The following is an 18,209-nucleotide window of genomic DNA, read 5'->3' on the forward strand; positions in this document are numbered from 1 at the left end:
TTCATACTATAATGTATAATAATGTAATAGAACTCATAATATAATGTATAATAATGTAATAGAACTCATAATATAATGTATAATAATGTAATAGAATTCATAATATAATGTATAATAATGTAATAGAACTCATAATATAATGTATAATAATGTAATAGAACTCATAATATAATGTATAATAATGTAATAGAACTCATAATATAATGTATAATAATGTAATAGAACTCATAATATAATGTATAATAATGTAATAGAACTCATAATATAATGTATAATAATGTAATAGAATTCATAATATAATGTATAATAATGTAATAGAACTCATAATATAATGTATAATAATGTAATAGAACTCATAATATAATGTGTAATAATGTAATAGAACTCATAATATAATGAATAATAATGTAATAGAACTCATAATATAATGAATAATAATGTAATAGAACTCATAATAAAATGAATAATAATGTAATAGAACTCATAATAAAATGAATAATAATGTAATAGAACTCATAATAAAAAGTATAATAATGTAATAGAACTCATAATATAATGAATAATAATGTAATAGAACTCATAATAAAATGAATAATAATGTAATAGAACTCATAATAAAATGAATAATAATGTAATAGAACTCATAATAAAATGAATAATAATGTAATAGAACTCATAATATAATGAATAATAATGTAATAGAACTCATAATATAATGTATAATAATGTAATAGAACTCATAATATAATGTATAATAATGTAATAGAACTCATAATATAATGTATAATAATGTAATAGAACTCATAATATAATGAATAATAATGTAATAGAACTCATAATATAATGTATAATAATGTAATAGAACTCATAATATAATGTATAATAATGTAATAGAACTCATAATATAATGAATAATAATGTAATAGAACTCATAATAAAATGAATAATAATGTAATAGAACTCATAATATAATGTGTAATAATGTAATAGAATTCATAATATAATGTATAATAATGTAATAGAACTCATAATAAAATGAATAAAAATGTAATAGAACTCATAATAAAATGAATAAAAATGTAATAGAACTCATAATAAAATGAATAATAATGTAATAGAACTCATAATAAAAAGTATAATAATGTAATAGAACTCATAATAAAATGAATAATAATGTAATAGAACTCATAATAAAATGAATAATAATGTAATAGAACTCATAATAAAATGAATAATAATGTAATAGAACTCATAATATAATGTATAATAATGTAATAGAACTCATAATATAATGTATAATAATGTAATAGAACTCATAATATAATGTATAATAATGTAATAGAACTCATAATATAATGTATAATAATGTAATAGAACTCATAATATAATGTATAATAATGTAATAGAACTCATAATATAATGTATAATAATGTAATAGAACTCATAATATAATGTATAATAATGTAATAGAACTCATAATATAATGTATAATAATGTAATAGAACTCATAATATAATGAATAATAATGTAATAGAACTCATAATATAATGAATAATAATGTAATAGAACTCATAATATAATGAATAATAATGTAATAGAACTCATAATATAATGTATAATAATGTAATAGAACTCATAATATAATGTATAATAATGTAATAGAACTCATAATATAATGAATAATAATGTAATAGAACTCATAATATAATGAATAATAATGTAATAGAACTCATAATATAATGAATAATAATGTAATAGAACTCATAATATAATGAATAATAATGTAATAGAACTCATAATATAATGTGTAATAATGTAATAGAACTCATAATATAATGTGTAATAATGTAATAGAACTCATAATATAATGTGTAATAATGTAATAGAACTCATAATATAATGTGTAATAATGTAATAGAACTCATAATATAATGAATAATAATGTAATAGAACTCATAATATAATGAATAATAATGTAATAGAACTCATAATATAATGTGTAATAATGTAATAGAACTCATAATATAATGTGTAATAATGTAATAGAACTCATAATATAATGTGTAATAATGTAATAGAACTCATAATATAATGTGTAATAATGTAATAGAACTCATAATATAATGTGTAATAATGTAATAGAACTCATAATATAATGAATAATAATGTAATAGAACTCATAATATAATGAATAATAATGTAATAGAACTCATAATATAATGAATAATAATGTAATAGAACTCATAATATAATGAATAATAATGTAATAGATTTATAATATAATGTGTAATAATGTAATAGAACTCATAATATAATGTGTAATAATGTAATAGAACTCATAATATAATGTGTAATAATGTAATAGAACTCATAATATAATGAATAATAATGTAATAGAACTCATAATATAATGTGTAATAATGTAATAGAACTCATAATATAATGTGTAATAATGTAATAGAACTCATAATATAATGAATAATAATGTAATAGAACTCATAATATAATGAATAATAATGTAATAGAACTCATAATAAAATGAATAAAAATGTAATAGAACTCATAATAAAATGAATAAAAATGTAATAGAACTCATAATAAAATGAATAATAATGTAATAGAACTCATAATAAAAAGTATAATAATGTAATAGAACTCATAATATAATGTGTAATAATGTAATAGAACTCATAATATAATGAATAATAATGTAATAGAACTCATAATATAATGAATAATAATGTAATAGAACTCATAATATAATGAATAATAATGTAATAGAACTCATAATATAATGAATAATAATGTAATAGAACTCATAATATAATGAATAATAATGTAATAGAACTCATAATATAATGTGTAATAATGTAATAGAACTCATAATATAATGTGTAATAATGTAATAGAACTCATAATATAATGTGTAATAATGTAATAGAACTCATAATATAATGAATAATAATGTAATAGAACTCATAATATAATGAATAATAATGTAATAGAACTCATAATATAATGAATAATAATGTAATAGAACTCATAATATAATGAATAATAATGTAATAGAACTCATAATAAAATGAATAATAATGTAATAGAACTCATAATTTGATGTGTGACATGAAAACAGAGGGTTTGTCCATGATACAGAAACATGCTCCTCACTAGCCGGTCGTGTTTTTGCTGCTGACTTCACGTTCTTGCCAAGCATCCACACTGACTAACCTGTTCCTCCTTCACACATCTACCAGTCTTTCTCATGGGGTGGCCCTCTCTTTTTTTCTGTGCGGGGTGCGGGGGCATGTCACGTCACGCTATGCTGGGCTAGAGGCATCTCATCCAGGAAGGCCGGCGAGGAAGACAGGCGTGACGGAGTGTGACTGAGCCGAGAGTGGGCCCGCCAGGAACGCTGGCAGTCAGAACCTGAAGAGCTCACAGAATACTTGACCCACCTGCTCTACATAAAAATGCAGCTCAGGTACTCGCCGGTCCCATTTTCAAATCTCGATATCTAAACAGACAAGTCAGGGACCCAGCAGCTGCCATCACTGTACAGGAAATAAAACTAACGGTGTGGACCAGTGTGGCCTGCCTCTCACAGAAAAGTTCATTCCTACTGCTTAAACCTTTCACTTTTGTATCATAACCATCAGATTCCTTTGGTCCGCTTGGCTAACAGTCACAGCTAAGGTTTTATTTGCTCTTTGCTGTTTTAAGACAGATTTTCATCCAACCTGATTCAGGTCAGACCAGTGACAACCTTCTACATAAGGACAAGGGTATTCATGTATTTTTGTTAACAACCCTGACAGCTGCCACTGATATGAACCTGTCTCTTCTTCTCTGCCTGGTTATCCTGGTTTGTGGATGTAAACCTTTGAAATGTGCTTTTTGGAACCACTGTTGTCCGTGTATCTGTACCTGGCTGCCTGTTTCTCATCACCAGTTTTTCCTCCGCCCATCTGTCAAACCTGCCTTGCTCTAAATTGCTCCAGTTGGCCTGTAACCATCTGTGCTTGAGTCCTACTTTCCTGCCTGCTCTGAAAGGTGGTTGATGTTCATATAAATGCTGCCTACTAATCTACATCACACCACACATCTTTTTTTCATATTGCACTAGAAGCTATGTGAATAAGAGGACTGTAACCATTTCTAGCCTTGCAGCACCATTTCATTATACATTATATTTCCAAAAGTATTGGCTCACCTGCCTTGACTCACATATGAACTTCAGTGCCATCCCATTCTTAATCCAGAGGGTTTAATCTGACATGGGTCCACCTTTGCAGCTAGAACAGCTTCAACTCTTCTGGGAAGGCTTTCCACAAGGTTTAGGAGTGTGTTTATGGGAATTTTTCACCATTCCTCCATTTGTGAGGTCACACACTGATGTTGGACCAGAAGGCCTGGCTCTCAGTCTCCGCTCTAATTCATCCCAAAGGTGTTCTATGGGGTTGAGGTCAGGACTCTGTGCAGGCCAGTCAAGTTGATCCACACCAAACTCTCTCCTCCATGTCTTTATGGACCTTGCTTTGTGCACTGGTGCACAGTCATGTTGGAACAGGAAGGGGCCATCCCCAAACTGTTCCCACAAAGTTGGGAGCATGGAATTGTCTCTTGGTATGCTGAAGCATTCAGAGTTCCTTTGACTGGAACTAAGGGGCCAAGCCCAGCTCCTGAAGAACAAGTGTAACACATGAAATATTTTATGAATAATTACGAGCTTGTATCTCAAACATATAACAAGGTTAGACTCAGGCTAGTGGTTCGGCTCTGGAGCTGGGTGAAAATTAATAGACGGAAACCAATAATCAAATTTATGCCAACTGTATTAAAATTCAACACAAAACACTTGATACAAAAATCAAGGAAAACCAGACAAAATAAAACAAAATTATAAACTGCAAATAAAATATTTCTCTTTTAAATTTCAATTTTAAGGGAACCAAATAACAAAATTTCTCCTTCTAAACAAAAATACTTTTCTTAAACACACTCAAACAAATTCACATTCAACTAATGATTTTAATTAAAGCCATAGAAATGAATGAACAAGGGTCCATAAACTTCCTTTTCAAATGTTTCAATAAAAAAGTAAAATCTGAAATCAAATAAATCTCTATTTATTTTCCACAATAATAAATGTCCATCCAAAGGGGTTTTCAACTAAAGGTAAAGGCTCAGGGTTTGGCCTACCGCTAGCCAGGAAAGGAGGCTCAGGCTTGAGGCTTGAGGCCTAGTGTGAGAGGGGAAGCCTTTGGGAGTCTTCTTTGGAAGCTCGCCATCCAGATGTTTCCAGTGATGGAAAAAAACCCTGACCTGTTTAAAGGAACAGGTGATTAGTGAAAATGAAGTTTCATTGAATCATGATCTTTCTCCTTTCTTTTAAAGTTGTTGCTCACCGTTCTCCAGCAGGTTCTCACTCAATTTAGTTGCTTTAGGTCACACAGGGCCATCCACATAGTCTGTAGGGTGCTGAATTGGTTTTGAGGTTGAGGTATGGAGAAGTTGGATAGTACTGGGTAAGTAATGAGTTTCCAAGATCCAGGTTCCAGTTTCCTTTTTGTTCACTTTCTGCTTTTTAAAGGGTTGATTTGATGTGGAGGAAGGCTGAGTGAGTTGACTGCTGCTGCTCTCTGAGTCAGCCGGTGTGTGTGGTTGAGCTCAATGAGAGGTGATTAAGAACAGGTAACAGGTGAGCTGCACAGAGGGGAGGGGGATGGGTCAGCTGTTGAGAGGTTGTGATTTGTGCTCTGGGGGTTTGACTGGCAGGTAGGGTATCCAATGGTTGATGAAGGCATGAACAAGGAGAAGGAATATGAGGAGAGGTGGACAGAAATGATTCCTGGGTGAGACATTTTAACCTGGGTTACACAAGCCCACACCATAATCCCCCCTCCACCAAACTTTACACTTGGCACAATGCAGTCAGACAAGTACCGTTCTCCTGGCAACCACCAAACCCAGACTGGTCCATCAGACTGCCAGATGGAGAAGCGTGATTGGTCACTCCAGAGAAGGCGTCTCCACTGCTCTAGAGTCCAGTGGCGGCGTGCTTTACACCACTGCATCCCACGCTTTGCATTGACCTTGGTGATGTATGGCTTGGATTCAGCTGTTACCATGGAAACCCATTCATGAAGCTCTCTACCACTGTTCTTGAGCTAATCTGAAGGCCACATGAAGTTTGGAGGTCTGCAGCCATTGACCCTGCAGAAAGTTGGCGACCTCTGCGCACTATGACCTCAGCATCCTCTGACCCCGCTCCATCATTTTACGTGGCCTACCACTTGGTGGCTGAGTTGCTGTGGTTCCCGATGGCTTCCACTTTGTTCTAATACCACTGACAGTTGACTGTGGAATATTTAGGAGCCAGGAAATTTCACCACTGGACTTGTTGCCCAGGTGGCATCCTATCACAGTACCACGCTGGAATTCACTGAGCTCCTGAGAGCGAGCCATTCTTTCACTAATGTTTGTAGAAACAGTCTGCATGCCTAGGTGATGATTTTATACACCTGTGGACATGGAAGAGACTGGAACACCTGATTTACATTATTGGATGGGTGAGTGAATACTTTTGGCAATATAGTGTGTGTTTTACTGCTCAGATTGAGGGTAGCACCCAAAGATACAGTCATATACTGTAGGTATAACAGTGCCGTATGAGAGGTGGTATTTTTCACTATTTTATTAGATATGAAGAAAATTTGGACATTCACCAAAGTTTTCTTCTCTGTGATTCTTTCTAGCTAAGAACTAAATGGTTTATTACGAGGGCAGTGATTCTCAACTGGTCAAGCCTCAGGACTCACCAGCTCCTTCAATGAAAAATTGTAACTAAAAATGTCAAAAACATTTTAAAAGCATGTTTATTAAATGATAAATGTTGCAGGTTGGATCTTGGGCAGAACATCGTAACACATGATAACACAATTCAACCATTCCCAGAGATCTTGAGAAGTTACCTGGTTATCATTAGAAAAGCAGCTTGTTGTTGAAAGAAAGGGAGAAAAATGAGTGAAATGATTGAGAATACATTTCAGTATCCTGATCAAACAGGGTCAGATCAAACATATGGAGCAGCTCCACTAAGGACTTCAGGACTTCAGAGACTTTTGCCACCATTTTTTTCCAGACTCTGAAAACAGCTTTTTAGGGCTGATATGATGGGAAATTATTAATTTTGCACTTAAAAGCATTCTAATGTATTAAGATCAGGAAGGACAAACTGGTTTGTTATTATGAATGATATTTTACTGCATCATCACCAGTAGAAAATGCACAAATACAAGACTTAAATATGTTTAACTTTTAATTCAGTGTCTAAAATATAAAACTAGCATGTTGGTGGGATTTTTAAAATTTCAACTCTTGTTGAAAATGACAAAATTAGCCTTCACACATGGGTTTTAAAGGTGCTGAAATGATGCTCCATCCATTTTCTACTCCGTTTATCCCGTCCAGGGTCACCCAGCTGTTATTGGGCAAGAGGCGGGGTACACCCTCGCCTGGGTGCCAGCCAATCACAGGGCTGACATTCAGAGACAGACAACCAGGCACGCTCACACTCAATGTAGTCACCACTGAACCGGAGGAACATGTCTGTGGTGGAGGGAGAAGGCCGGAGAGAGCCCACACATGCAAACTCTGCACAGGTGTTTTCAGACAGACACGGTTTAGTTCTGGTTCTGGTTCTGGTTCTGGTTCTGGTTCTAGTTCTGGAGTCTCAGAATCTTGGATCTTTCTGGTGAACCAGCCCGTGTTCACACCAACTGAAGCAGAACCAAAGTGGAGTCCATGATGGACGCGTATCACCACGTCCAGCTCCACTTCTGCCGCGTTCTTCCCTGCTGCGTTCCTTTTCAGTTTCTTGAGTTCATCACTGATTTGGTGTTCGGGTGAACGCAGACTTCACTCGGTGTATAACTTCCTCGTTCTTGTACTACTCTGCAGCTTCGCCTGGATTCTGGCACCCAGATCACAACCAAACATTTAGTCTCCCCAGCAGACCGCTCTTCTCCTTTTTCTGCTCGTCTTCAAAACTTATGGAGATCAACTTCAACTTCAACTTTCAACTTTATTGTCCCCTACGGGAAATTTGCTTTGCAGGCAGGTAAAAACATAAAACATAGGAAACACAATCACACAAGTTTAGGTACAACACTAAAATAGGTTAGTACACCCATACTTTAAGGGATCACTCAATAGAATGCATCATGACAATTCACTTTCAAAATTTAAATTCAGTTGTGTGATGGCTTGACTAATAAATGAATTCTTCATCCTGTTGGATTTAGCCTTAGGTAGCCTGAATCTCCGGCCAGAGGGTAGGAGCTCAAATTCAGTCTGAAGAGGATGATCAGGGCACTGTCTGATGTCCTGGGCCTTAAAGTTTATCCTCCTATAAAAGGTTGTGGTCAGATATCGAAGGTCTCACAAAAAATGATGTAAGCATGCTGCTCTGTTTTTAAAGGTGAGACGTTTCCTACCACTGTCTGCACTCCGTACCTTATACAAGCCTCACTAACATACTGCAGTATTATATAGTAACACATTTCCAACCCACCTAAAAAAGCTTGAGACACTCCAAAAAAAGATCATCCGTGCTTTATTGGTCAGGGGACTAAAGTATAATCTGTTTTTCTGTCAAAACCAATAAACAAAAAAAAAACAAAAAATGGTGCGTTGTTTCATTTTTTCATTTTCAACCAAAAACAAAAAAGCGTTTGTTTTTTCTTTCTGAACAAAGAATGAAAAACAAAAACCCAAAGTCATATAACGGCTGATATTGGTTTATGGATTTTCCCTTTTTCGTTTTTAGGTCTGGAAACAAAGAAACAGAAGCAGAATGGACTCCCTACCAAAATAAAATCCAAACTTATAAATTAACAATAATAGAAAGAGAAGTTACATTAAATAGTGCTTTTACTTTTGAACAATGTTACAGTGTTTTTTATTTTCACCATTAGGCTCATTAGGATCATTTCAGGAAGTAGAAATTAAAAATATATATAAAAATGATATTGCATGGCCACAAAATATTTAATGTGTGGACGTGAGATGATTAATGATGGCTACGAGTTAATTCACCTTCAGTGTGGTGTGGCGCTACGGTTGATGCTATTTAACAGACTATCAGTCATAATATAAATAAATACACCGGAAATTTTACCCTAACTGTAGACCACATAGCCTATGATTTAACCCTCTGTATTTATATATCTCATGGTCACACAATATTATTATTTTTTTAAACATTTTTTAAATTTTTATTTCTTGAAATGATCATAATGAGCCTAATGGTGTATAAAATAAACACTGTGGCATTGTTCAAAAATAAAAGAGCTATTTAACATAACCTATATATCTCTTTATTATTATTAATTTATAAGTTTGGGTTTTATTCTGGTAGGGTCCATTTACCTGCTGGTCCAGTGCTTCCGTTTCTTCGTTTCCAGACCTAAAACAAAAAATAAGGAAATCCAAAAACAAACATCGGACCATTATTTGATTTTGGTTTTCTGGTTTTTCGTTTTTTGTTCAGAAAGAAAAAAAAAACAACATTTTTTCATTTTTTCCTTTATTGGTTTTGACAGAAAAACGGATAATACTTTGGTCCCCTGACCTTTGTCCTGGTCAGTTTAACGCCTGTACCAGGATGCTCCTCCATCTCTACAACCTTCTGAGGCCCTCTGACTACAACTACTGCAGAATGCTTCCACAGTGTACCAAGCTGTCCATCAGCAGAACAACGCAGCACAGTTACACCACCAGGAACAACAATAAAATCACTGGGAATAAACGTAGGCTACAGTGCTCTAGCTTCAGCTTTGTCTGCAGAGGACCACAGATTTGGAACCGTACCATATCCGCCTTCAAGAAAAATCTAAAGAAGCAGCTTCTATCACTGTATGTCTACTCTACTGCTTAGATGAACCATCTTGTCTTTGAAAATCACCCGTCATCTTATTCCATCTGTCCATCTCTCCAGACACATGCAGATGTGTTACTGTATATCTGTATGAACCAACAGACCTAATCCAACCACATCACTGGGACTGTGTTTGTTTGTTTTCTTTCATTTTGTTTGTCTACCTAATGTCTGGCATACGCTATTGGACCTTACTCATATTAGGCCTTTTCACACAACTATGCAATCGCTGCAAATGTCTGCAGATTGTTTAATCGCTGCATGTGTGTGAAATAAACCTGTTGAATTATGAATTATGAACTTAGGAGATGACACGCCCACTGATGATGTCACAGTTCCCAAGAAAAAAACAGCTGTTTTTGTTTCCAGCTGAGGACCAACGTTTCAGGTTCAGAGACGACTGTTTCCCTGTTTGAAGGCGCCGACCGGTTCAAAATAAGGTTCAGGAACCAGAACCGGCACAGAGCCTGCCGGTCTGAAGGGTCTGAGGCCGGAGACCTTCCTGCTGGGATGGGACGGTGCTAACCCCCACACTGCCCTGCAGCCCACCCATCAAACAGTACCCTAACCTCCATTTAACTATTTATAATTCATGTGGAATAAACCTGACTACATCTCTGCACATCATTTCTTTTCTTCTGATAGAGCCGGTTTAACATCTACATCTACTCATATTTAACCTCCTAAGACCCTGCACCCACATATGAGGACACTAGTTTTGGCTTTGCTACTCTATAGTAGTAATTTTTGTAATAAAATTGATCAAATAATTGTCCAAAAGTCCATTCAAGTTTAAGGTATTTGCTTGAAATGCTTTTTGCTGTTTGGATATTTTAGGGAATTTGCTTGAAAAATATCAAAGTATTTTTATGGAAATTAGGAGGATATGTTCATATATTTTGGAGAGTTTCATTGCTTTGAATTTATTTCAATTTTTCTTTTCTTTTTTTATATTTTCATGGAAAAATAAAGAATTTATTACTAAAATTGGGGGGAATTGGACTGGAAATTTTGGATTCAGGATTGTCCTTTTAAATTTTCAGGATTTTTCTTAGAAATTTTGGGGGCTTGGGGAATTTTCCATCATTTTTATGGAATTTTGGATAATTCTTTTTAGAATTTCTAGAGTTTGCCAAGAAATTTAACGGGGAATTTGCATGAAAATTTTCAGGAATTTACATTGGATTTTTGGGGAAATCTTTGTTGGAATTTTCAGGCTTTATGAGGGAATTTCACTGAAAAGTTTGAGGACAATCTAAAGAAATAATTGGGTATTTTTCACAGGACTCTTTGAAAATATGTTTAAGAAAGGAATTTTATTTTTTTTTGAAATATGGAACTTTTTGGTTTTGGAAAGGAAAATTTCCAAGAAATTCCTGTTCAATGACAAGACTGATGTTTTAACCTGTCAGACGGTATTTATCCCAAATAAGTGGGAGAAACTGAAAATGCTCTGCAAACAAAGGCTCGGGTCTCAGGAGGTTAAAGAAATGTTGCTGAATATGCACTGTCCATGTAGAGTAAATAAATCAATAAATCTCAGTACTTCAATCCAGATTCAATCCACTTTTTTTATTTCGCACATTTTTTAGAATATTAGTGTAGACTGAAGTGACTAAAACAGAGAAATCAGAATACAAAACAGCAGAAATAAAAACATCAGTCTGAAATATAAAAGCAAAAAACATCAAATCAATAAAAGAAATTTAAAACACACTCAAAACATAAAAGAAATAAATGCCATTAAAACACAGGGATTAAGAAAATAAGAGCTAACAGAGCAGAGATTAGGGTGGTCTGAATGTCAGATTCTATCTACCTGGATGCAGCATATGGGATCAAACCAGCCTTCATATTTTTACGCTTTATTAGCATCATTGTTTTGACATCTTCTCCTCTCACTCCGGTGCACCTTCTGTTTTTGCACACAGCCCTACAGTCTCATGCCCTTATATGGGCATAAAAGGGGCATTTCTGTGCTAATGAGGAAAAAAAGAACACAAGCTTCCAGCTTATGAGCACAAAACATTTATGAATGTAAGAACACAACATGAATCTGATCTTCTGCCAGAACAAACGCCAGATAAATCTCGATAAATGAGGCTAGACGCAGAATAAATAACAGAAGGATGTGTAAAACCATCCACTGGTGTGTTTCAGTGACTGGTTTTAATGGTCAGCCAGTAAACCAGTCAGTCACTCACAGCAACAGCCCAAACAGTCCAGAAACACTTCACCATGAAACAATGAACTTCAGTAACGCGCTAAAATGTCAACATGAATGTTAGACAGTAGGTGTCTGTTAGACTTCATCACTGATCAGGATTTTATCATTTCATTCAAACACTGAAACTCTAAATAAAGAAAAAAACAAAGATGAATATCAAAAATAACTCCCTCAGTAACTTAAACAGGTTCTGGAATAAATAATCGGGTCAGATTACTTCACTGTATTAAAGTATTTGATTTAGAATAAGCTCTATAATATCACTAACGAACTACACATGACTACTAATGACGCCGTGGTCAAAATGTGGTGATTTGGAAGGATTTTCTTTACTTTCCTCTGTGCGTGGCCGTCTGGTCACCAGTGTCAGAATGACTGGGATGAAAAGGAGGCCGTGCAGCATGCCGAGAGACATGACCAGAAAGAAAATCTTAGAAAACGTCCTAAATGTGTTAAACTCAGACGTAGCTAACATGGACACCCCTAGAATGGTGGACAGCGCCCCCTGAAGAATGGGATAGCCCAGGTTAGAGAGAGCTTCCACCGCCCTGTCATCAGGAGAGGTTTTCGTACTGGTGACGAAGGCGTAAGACACGTGAGCCGTGAAGTCGACGGTGAAGCCGATGCAGACGGTGAATATAATCATTGATATGGAATCAAGGTTGACGTCCAACAGCCACATGAAACCGGTGACCCCCGCCGTCACGGAGCCGATGGAAAAGGTCACCCACAATGAGCAGAGCGGGTCTGGGATCAGCAGGAGAGAGACGAGCAGCATCACCGCTGTGATCACCGCCACGTTTTTAATGGTGCTCTTGACTACCACATCATACTGGTCATAGAAGATGAATTTGTGGTTGTACACTAATAGGGGCGCTGCTTTGCATTTTTCTGCAGCGGTGGTGAGACCTTTTAACATTTTCATCTCCATGCTGCCGTCTGAAATGTCAACTGTCTGAATAAAGAAGCGGGATGCATAGATGCTATCTGCAGTGAGGTTCACATCTTGTTTGAAAAATGGAAAAGCATCAAAAAAATTGGCTAGATTTCTCAGAAAAGCATCTTTGTCATCAAGATTTATGTCTGTTTCTTCTCCATAAGAGTAATAAGAGTCAAGCCAGGATATGAAGATGTCTTCATCTACAAACTGGAGCTCTTTAAAGTCCTCTATGCAGTCCTGGAGCTGCTCCCTCTTGGCTTTATCCCAGTATGGGAATTCTTGGCTTACACTAACCATCACAGTCGGACCATAAGCAGAGAAATACTGCCTGTCCTTCCTGTTGAACGTGGTAACGTGGGAGTTATCAGCTGCCAGATCGTAGAGCTCAATCCCCTGCTGAACATGGAAACAACCATAAATACTGGCAGATAAATATACCACAAAGAGGAAGATTACTGCCCCCTTGACCTTTGGTTTGATCAGAAACGGGCCGTAGTAATCCTTAAAGAAATGACTGACTGGCTGTTTTTTCTCCGCTCCGGTGTTGTGATCGTAGCCGCCACCCACACAGCAGATGTTATACGCACCAGAGTGCTGATCCAGTTTGTCTGATGGTATTTTCGTGCAGGTCAGCCAGTGCCGGTTGTCTGCTTCTCGCTTCCCGTTCAGAGCCAGGAAAGATCCGAAGAAGGTGACGGTGTAGAAGTAGCAGAAGACGATGGAGGCGCTGGTGTAGAGGCAGAACGACTGCACTGCCGGGAAGTCAGAGGTGACACCGATGGAGAACTTCAGCAGGTCAGTGAGGGCGGTGATGGTGATGGACATGACCGCTTCTTTGTACGAGTGAGCCATCCGATGAGGCACCGAGTCTTTGACTTTGGTGTGCTGCCAGTCAGACACCAGCACAAACATGTTGTTCAGTCCGATCCCTGTGAAAATCATAGTGGTGATGCAACGTTGAAATATATTTCCATTTCCAAGGGTTCAAACATTTATTTTTAAAAAACTGGCAGATGTCAGTTTGGGTTAGTCGCCACAGTTCAGGCTGCATGTGACCTGCAGAGCCGACTATATCATCATCATTTTAAAGAAAGCAGCGTCTCAGCACTGGCTAACATCTATCTGTAAATGTCTGTGGGCTCTGAATAACTATCAAAAACTGCAGCCAAGAAACAAAAGTGTCTTTTCTCACCGAGTATCAGGAAAGGAGAATTAGCGACCGTTATAACAAACGGCACTCCGATGTAAAGCAGCAGGCCAAAAGAGGATACAATCGCCAGGCCAGAGGAGAGGACGCCAAAGACCGCCACCCACACCTTGTTCCTCACATTGTCCAACCTTTCAAGGAGATAGAAGAGAGATTTAGTTATTTAAGGAGGAATCTGATAAAGACAACAATGTTATGGAAGCAAAGGAGAACGAATCCTTCCTAAAACCTGCAGAATCATCTTTCCTGTTCTAAGTTTGCTGTAGCAGCAGCACATGAGGCACATACAGCAACACTCTCCTGGTGTACGGGCAGTTTTTGATTTTTTTAGGAGAATGAAGGTTGGACATCACCTTCTCTAGTTGGAAATTATAAAACAATTATACAATAGTTTGTTTTTTTTTAACCACAATTAATGACTTTATTTAAATGTTAGTATTAATGGTTTGTCTGGTCTGGTCTGCTGCCACAATCTTGACTCTGATCTGTATTCGTATCAAAAACGATCAAATGGAAGCAAACTAAAGCTGTCTACATGGTACACACAAGAGTCAACAACACCAGTTTTAACCCTGAGGGGAAAAAAACGAACTAAATCATTGGTTTGACTCCACAAGCACCTAAAAGTGTCTCTTTTTAAGACCATATTTGTGGACTTTAGTCTTTATTATGATAGGAAACATGGGGAGAGAGAGGAGACATGAACCAAACAGCACCAAGGCTAGGGAGCAATCCTGCAGCCAGGGCACTGAGGACCATAGCCTCTGTATTTAGGAGCCTGCTGGACCCTCTGAGCCAGACTGGGTCCTTTAAGACGCTCTCTAAAGGAGGATATTAGTGCTGAGCTTGTAACCAGCATAAATGCCTGATCCGGATAAAAATGCTTCAGAACTTCATTTGGAATATAATTCTGTTTTACACCAACAGTCTTTCAGTAAACAGTCTGATCATCTCTGCCTGTTTGGGATTATTTTTGTTTAACTGCATCTCTGCCCTGTGTATATATGTAAATAAAGGTTAAATAAAACAAAATAAAATAAAATAAAATAAAATAAAATAAAATAAAATAAAATAAAATAAAAAGAAATAAAATAAAATAAAATAAAATAAAATAAAATAAAATAATGTGAACTAAAATAAAATGAAATGAAATAAAATGAAATAAAATAAAATAAAATAAAATAAAATAAAATGAAATGAAATGAAATGAAATAAAATAAAATGAAATAAATTAAATTAAATTAAATTAAATTAAATAATGTGAAATAAAATTAAATAAAATCAGATAAAATAATGTGAAATAAAATAAAATAAAATTAAATAAAATAAAATAATGTGAAATAAAATAAATAAAATAAAATAAAATAAAATAAAAAGAAATAAAATAAAATAAAATAAAATAAAAAGAAATAAAATAAAATAAAAAGAAATAAAATAAAATAAAATAAAATAGAATAAAATAATGTGAACTAAAATAAAATGAAATGAAATAAAATGAAATAAAATAAAATAAAAAGAAATAAAATAAAATAAAATAAAATAAAATAATGTGAACTAAAATAAAATGAAATGAAATAAAATGAAATAAAATAAAATAAAATAAAATAAAATGAAATAAATTAAATTAAATTAAATTAAATTAAATAATGTGAAATAAAATTAAATAAAATCAGATAAAATAATGTGAAATAAAATAAAATAAAATAAAATAAAATAAAATAAAATAAAATAAAATAAAATAAAATAATGTGACGTGACATCTTCCCAGCTTTGGTATTTCCAGAACAGACAGAAACATTCCTGAAGAAAACCAACCTGCCAAGGGAACTTTTTTTATTTTAAAATATTTTTAGAACAATCCAATATTTTCAAGTTCAGGGGAGCAGAAAAGACGAGCAGTCTGATGGTGTATAGTGACGGCGGTTTGTTTACAACAAAGAAGAAGAATTTCTTCTTCTATTGAAAATTTTTGGTAGATTTGTCCTGATGGACGATACCGCACATGTCAGAGTAGTTTTATTCTTTTCAGCTGTTTTTGCCTCTTTACCTCTTAGATTGTGGCTCTTGCAGAGGTATTTTCAATAATGTGGCTCTTTGGTTGAGTAACACTGCTCTATAGTATAGTCCCTATAGTAACTGTAAGTGTATTCATTTAGCTCCATGCAGCAGAGGTTGGCAAAGCAAATCACCTTTACTCAGGTTTATGGTTCCACGCCTCCCCTGAAGCTCTGTGGCGCCCCCCAGAGGAGGCCTGCCTCACACTTGGACAGCCACTGGTCTATTTGATACACATTTCAGTCTGTTGACCCGTTTATTTTGTGGTTTTGATTCAATAATGACACTAACTACTATAAAAATAGATAAAAACACACGTTTCACTGCAGGCTCCTCAAGCCCCTCTTTTTACCACGTTTCTACAACTTTAACCCTTTTTTGCCACTTTTCTGCCACTTGTATCCTATTTCATCACCTTTTTGAAACTTTAAACCCATTTTTGCTACCTTCTTGCTAATTTTCACTCACTTTGCCTTTGTTTGGCCACTTTTTTGCCTAATTTTGCCCATTTTTTAATCACTTTTAAACCATTTTAACCACCTTTTTGCAACATTTAACCCTTTTGGCCACTGGTAACCTATTTTTGCCACCTTTTTCACACTTCCAACATGTTTTGTCTCTATTAACCAATATTTTTTGGCCCCTTATGCCAATTGTTAACCATCTTTGACTTTGTCTTGCCACTTTTTGCCAGTTTTGCCATGTTTTATCACCACTTTAACCCATTTTTTCCACCTCTCAGACACCTTTTGCCTACTTTTGCCACCCCCAGTTGTCTGGGCCCCAGAAACCTCTCCCCTTTACCCCCCCTTATGGGCCACCTTGACTGTTATATTATTAAAAGGTCTATTTTGTATTGATATGAATATGGTGTGCCTTGAGATTTTGGCTTAACCTTAGGTGTGCCTTGGGTGAAACAAGTTTGAAAACGCCTGGTCTACACTCTAACCTGTAGAAACTGAACATGAGCGTTAAACTTTGATCCCGTGTTGTTAGAAAAGGAAACAACCCTCCGTCTAGGCTAAAGGGAAGCGTCTTAATGTCAGCGTCTCTGCTGTGGATCAGTCATGATGTAACCTGCCAGGGTTCTCCTCTATCCACCGCTGTCAGAAACAAAAGCTCAGCCCGTCCTGGACTTGGTGTGCATTCAGGAAATGGCTGGGTGTGTGACAGCCACTGATCACGTCTTACCTCAGGCAGGAAATGACGGAGAAGGTGATAGCACAGGCATAAGTGATGAGGAATAAAGGGATGCCATCTGTGGTGTGACTGTCAATCTCCTCCTGCTTGGATTTGGAGGTGTAGTAAGACACCTAGAACAGAGTGCAGCAGAACGAAGCCAACGTGAGCTCTCCACTCAGAAATCAGTGTTTACACAGAGAAGTCACGACAGCGGTAAAAGCTGTGTGACAGCTCAGCGTGGATTTCAGACAAAGACGAGCCTCTGCAACCTTGCAAAGCTCCTTATCTCAGAGGGAAGCGTAAAGACAGAGTGGGAGCAGACGTGCTGTGACTAATGTTTACAATGTTTTTAACATCACTCACTAATCACATGTTTCTATGAACGTGTCAGCAAAAAAGCACGCCAAAGATCCCACTCCTACAGAAACAAGTCTAAATATTAGACGTGTCATATTCAGGGGGCCGGCTGTTATTGTTAATGCTTCATCTACATTATTTACTACATCTGAGGTCATTAAAGACATGACGCCATCTTAGTTTGGTTTCAGTCAGCAGAGTATCTGATTATGTAACGGGAAACTGATGTATGTTGGTTCTGAAGGCTATTTTTAGACTTATGATTGGTTTGTATTGACCTTTAACCTTCTCCACCACTAATACC

At 35.6% G+C, this 18,209-nt stretch overlaps 1 protein-coding gene across 1 annotated transcript in view; it reads right to left on the reverse strand.

Annotated features, from left to right (window-relative positions):
* Positions 1-11,736: 11,736 nt before the first annotated feature.
* The window catches only part of LOC121527137 (patched domain-containing protein 3-like), a 7,576-nt gene continuing 1,103 nt past the window's right edge, over positions 11,737-18,209 (reverse strand). The window contains exons 2-4 of the mRNA XM_041813878.1: positions 17,558-17,679; positions 14,297-14,442; positions 11,737-14,033 (exon numbers count right to left, since the gene is read on the reverse strand). Coding sequence (XP_041669812.1) covers positions 12,436-14,033; positions 14,297-14,442; positions 17,558-17,679 — 1,866 coding nt within the window. The 3' untranslated portion in view covers positions 11,737-12,435. The remainder of the gene's footprint in view (positions 14,034-14,296; positions 14,443-17,557; positions 17,680-18,209) is intronic.

The sequence above is a fragment of the Cheilinus undulatus genome, linkage group 19 (assembly GCF_018320785.1).
Source record: "Cheilinus undulatus linkage group 19, ASM1832078v1, whole genome shotgun sequence".
NCBI classification, from domain to species: Eukaryota; Metazoa; Chordata; class Actinopteri; order Labriformes; family Labridae; genus Cheilinus; species Cheilinus undulatus.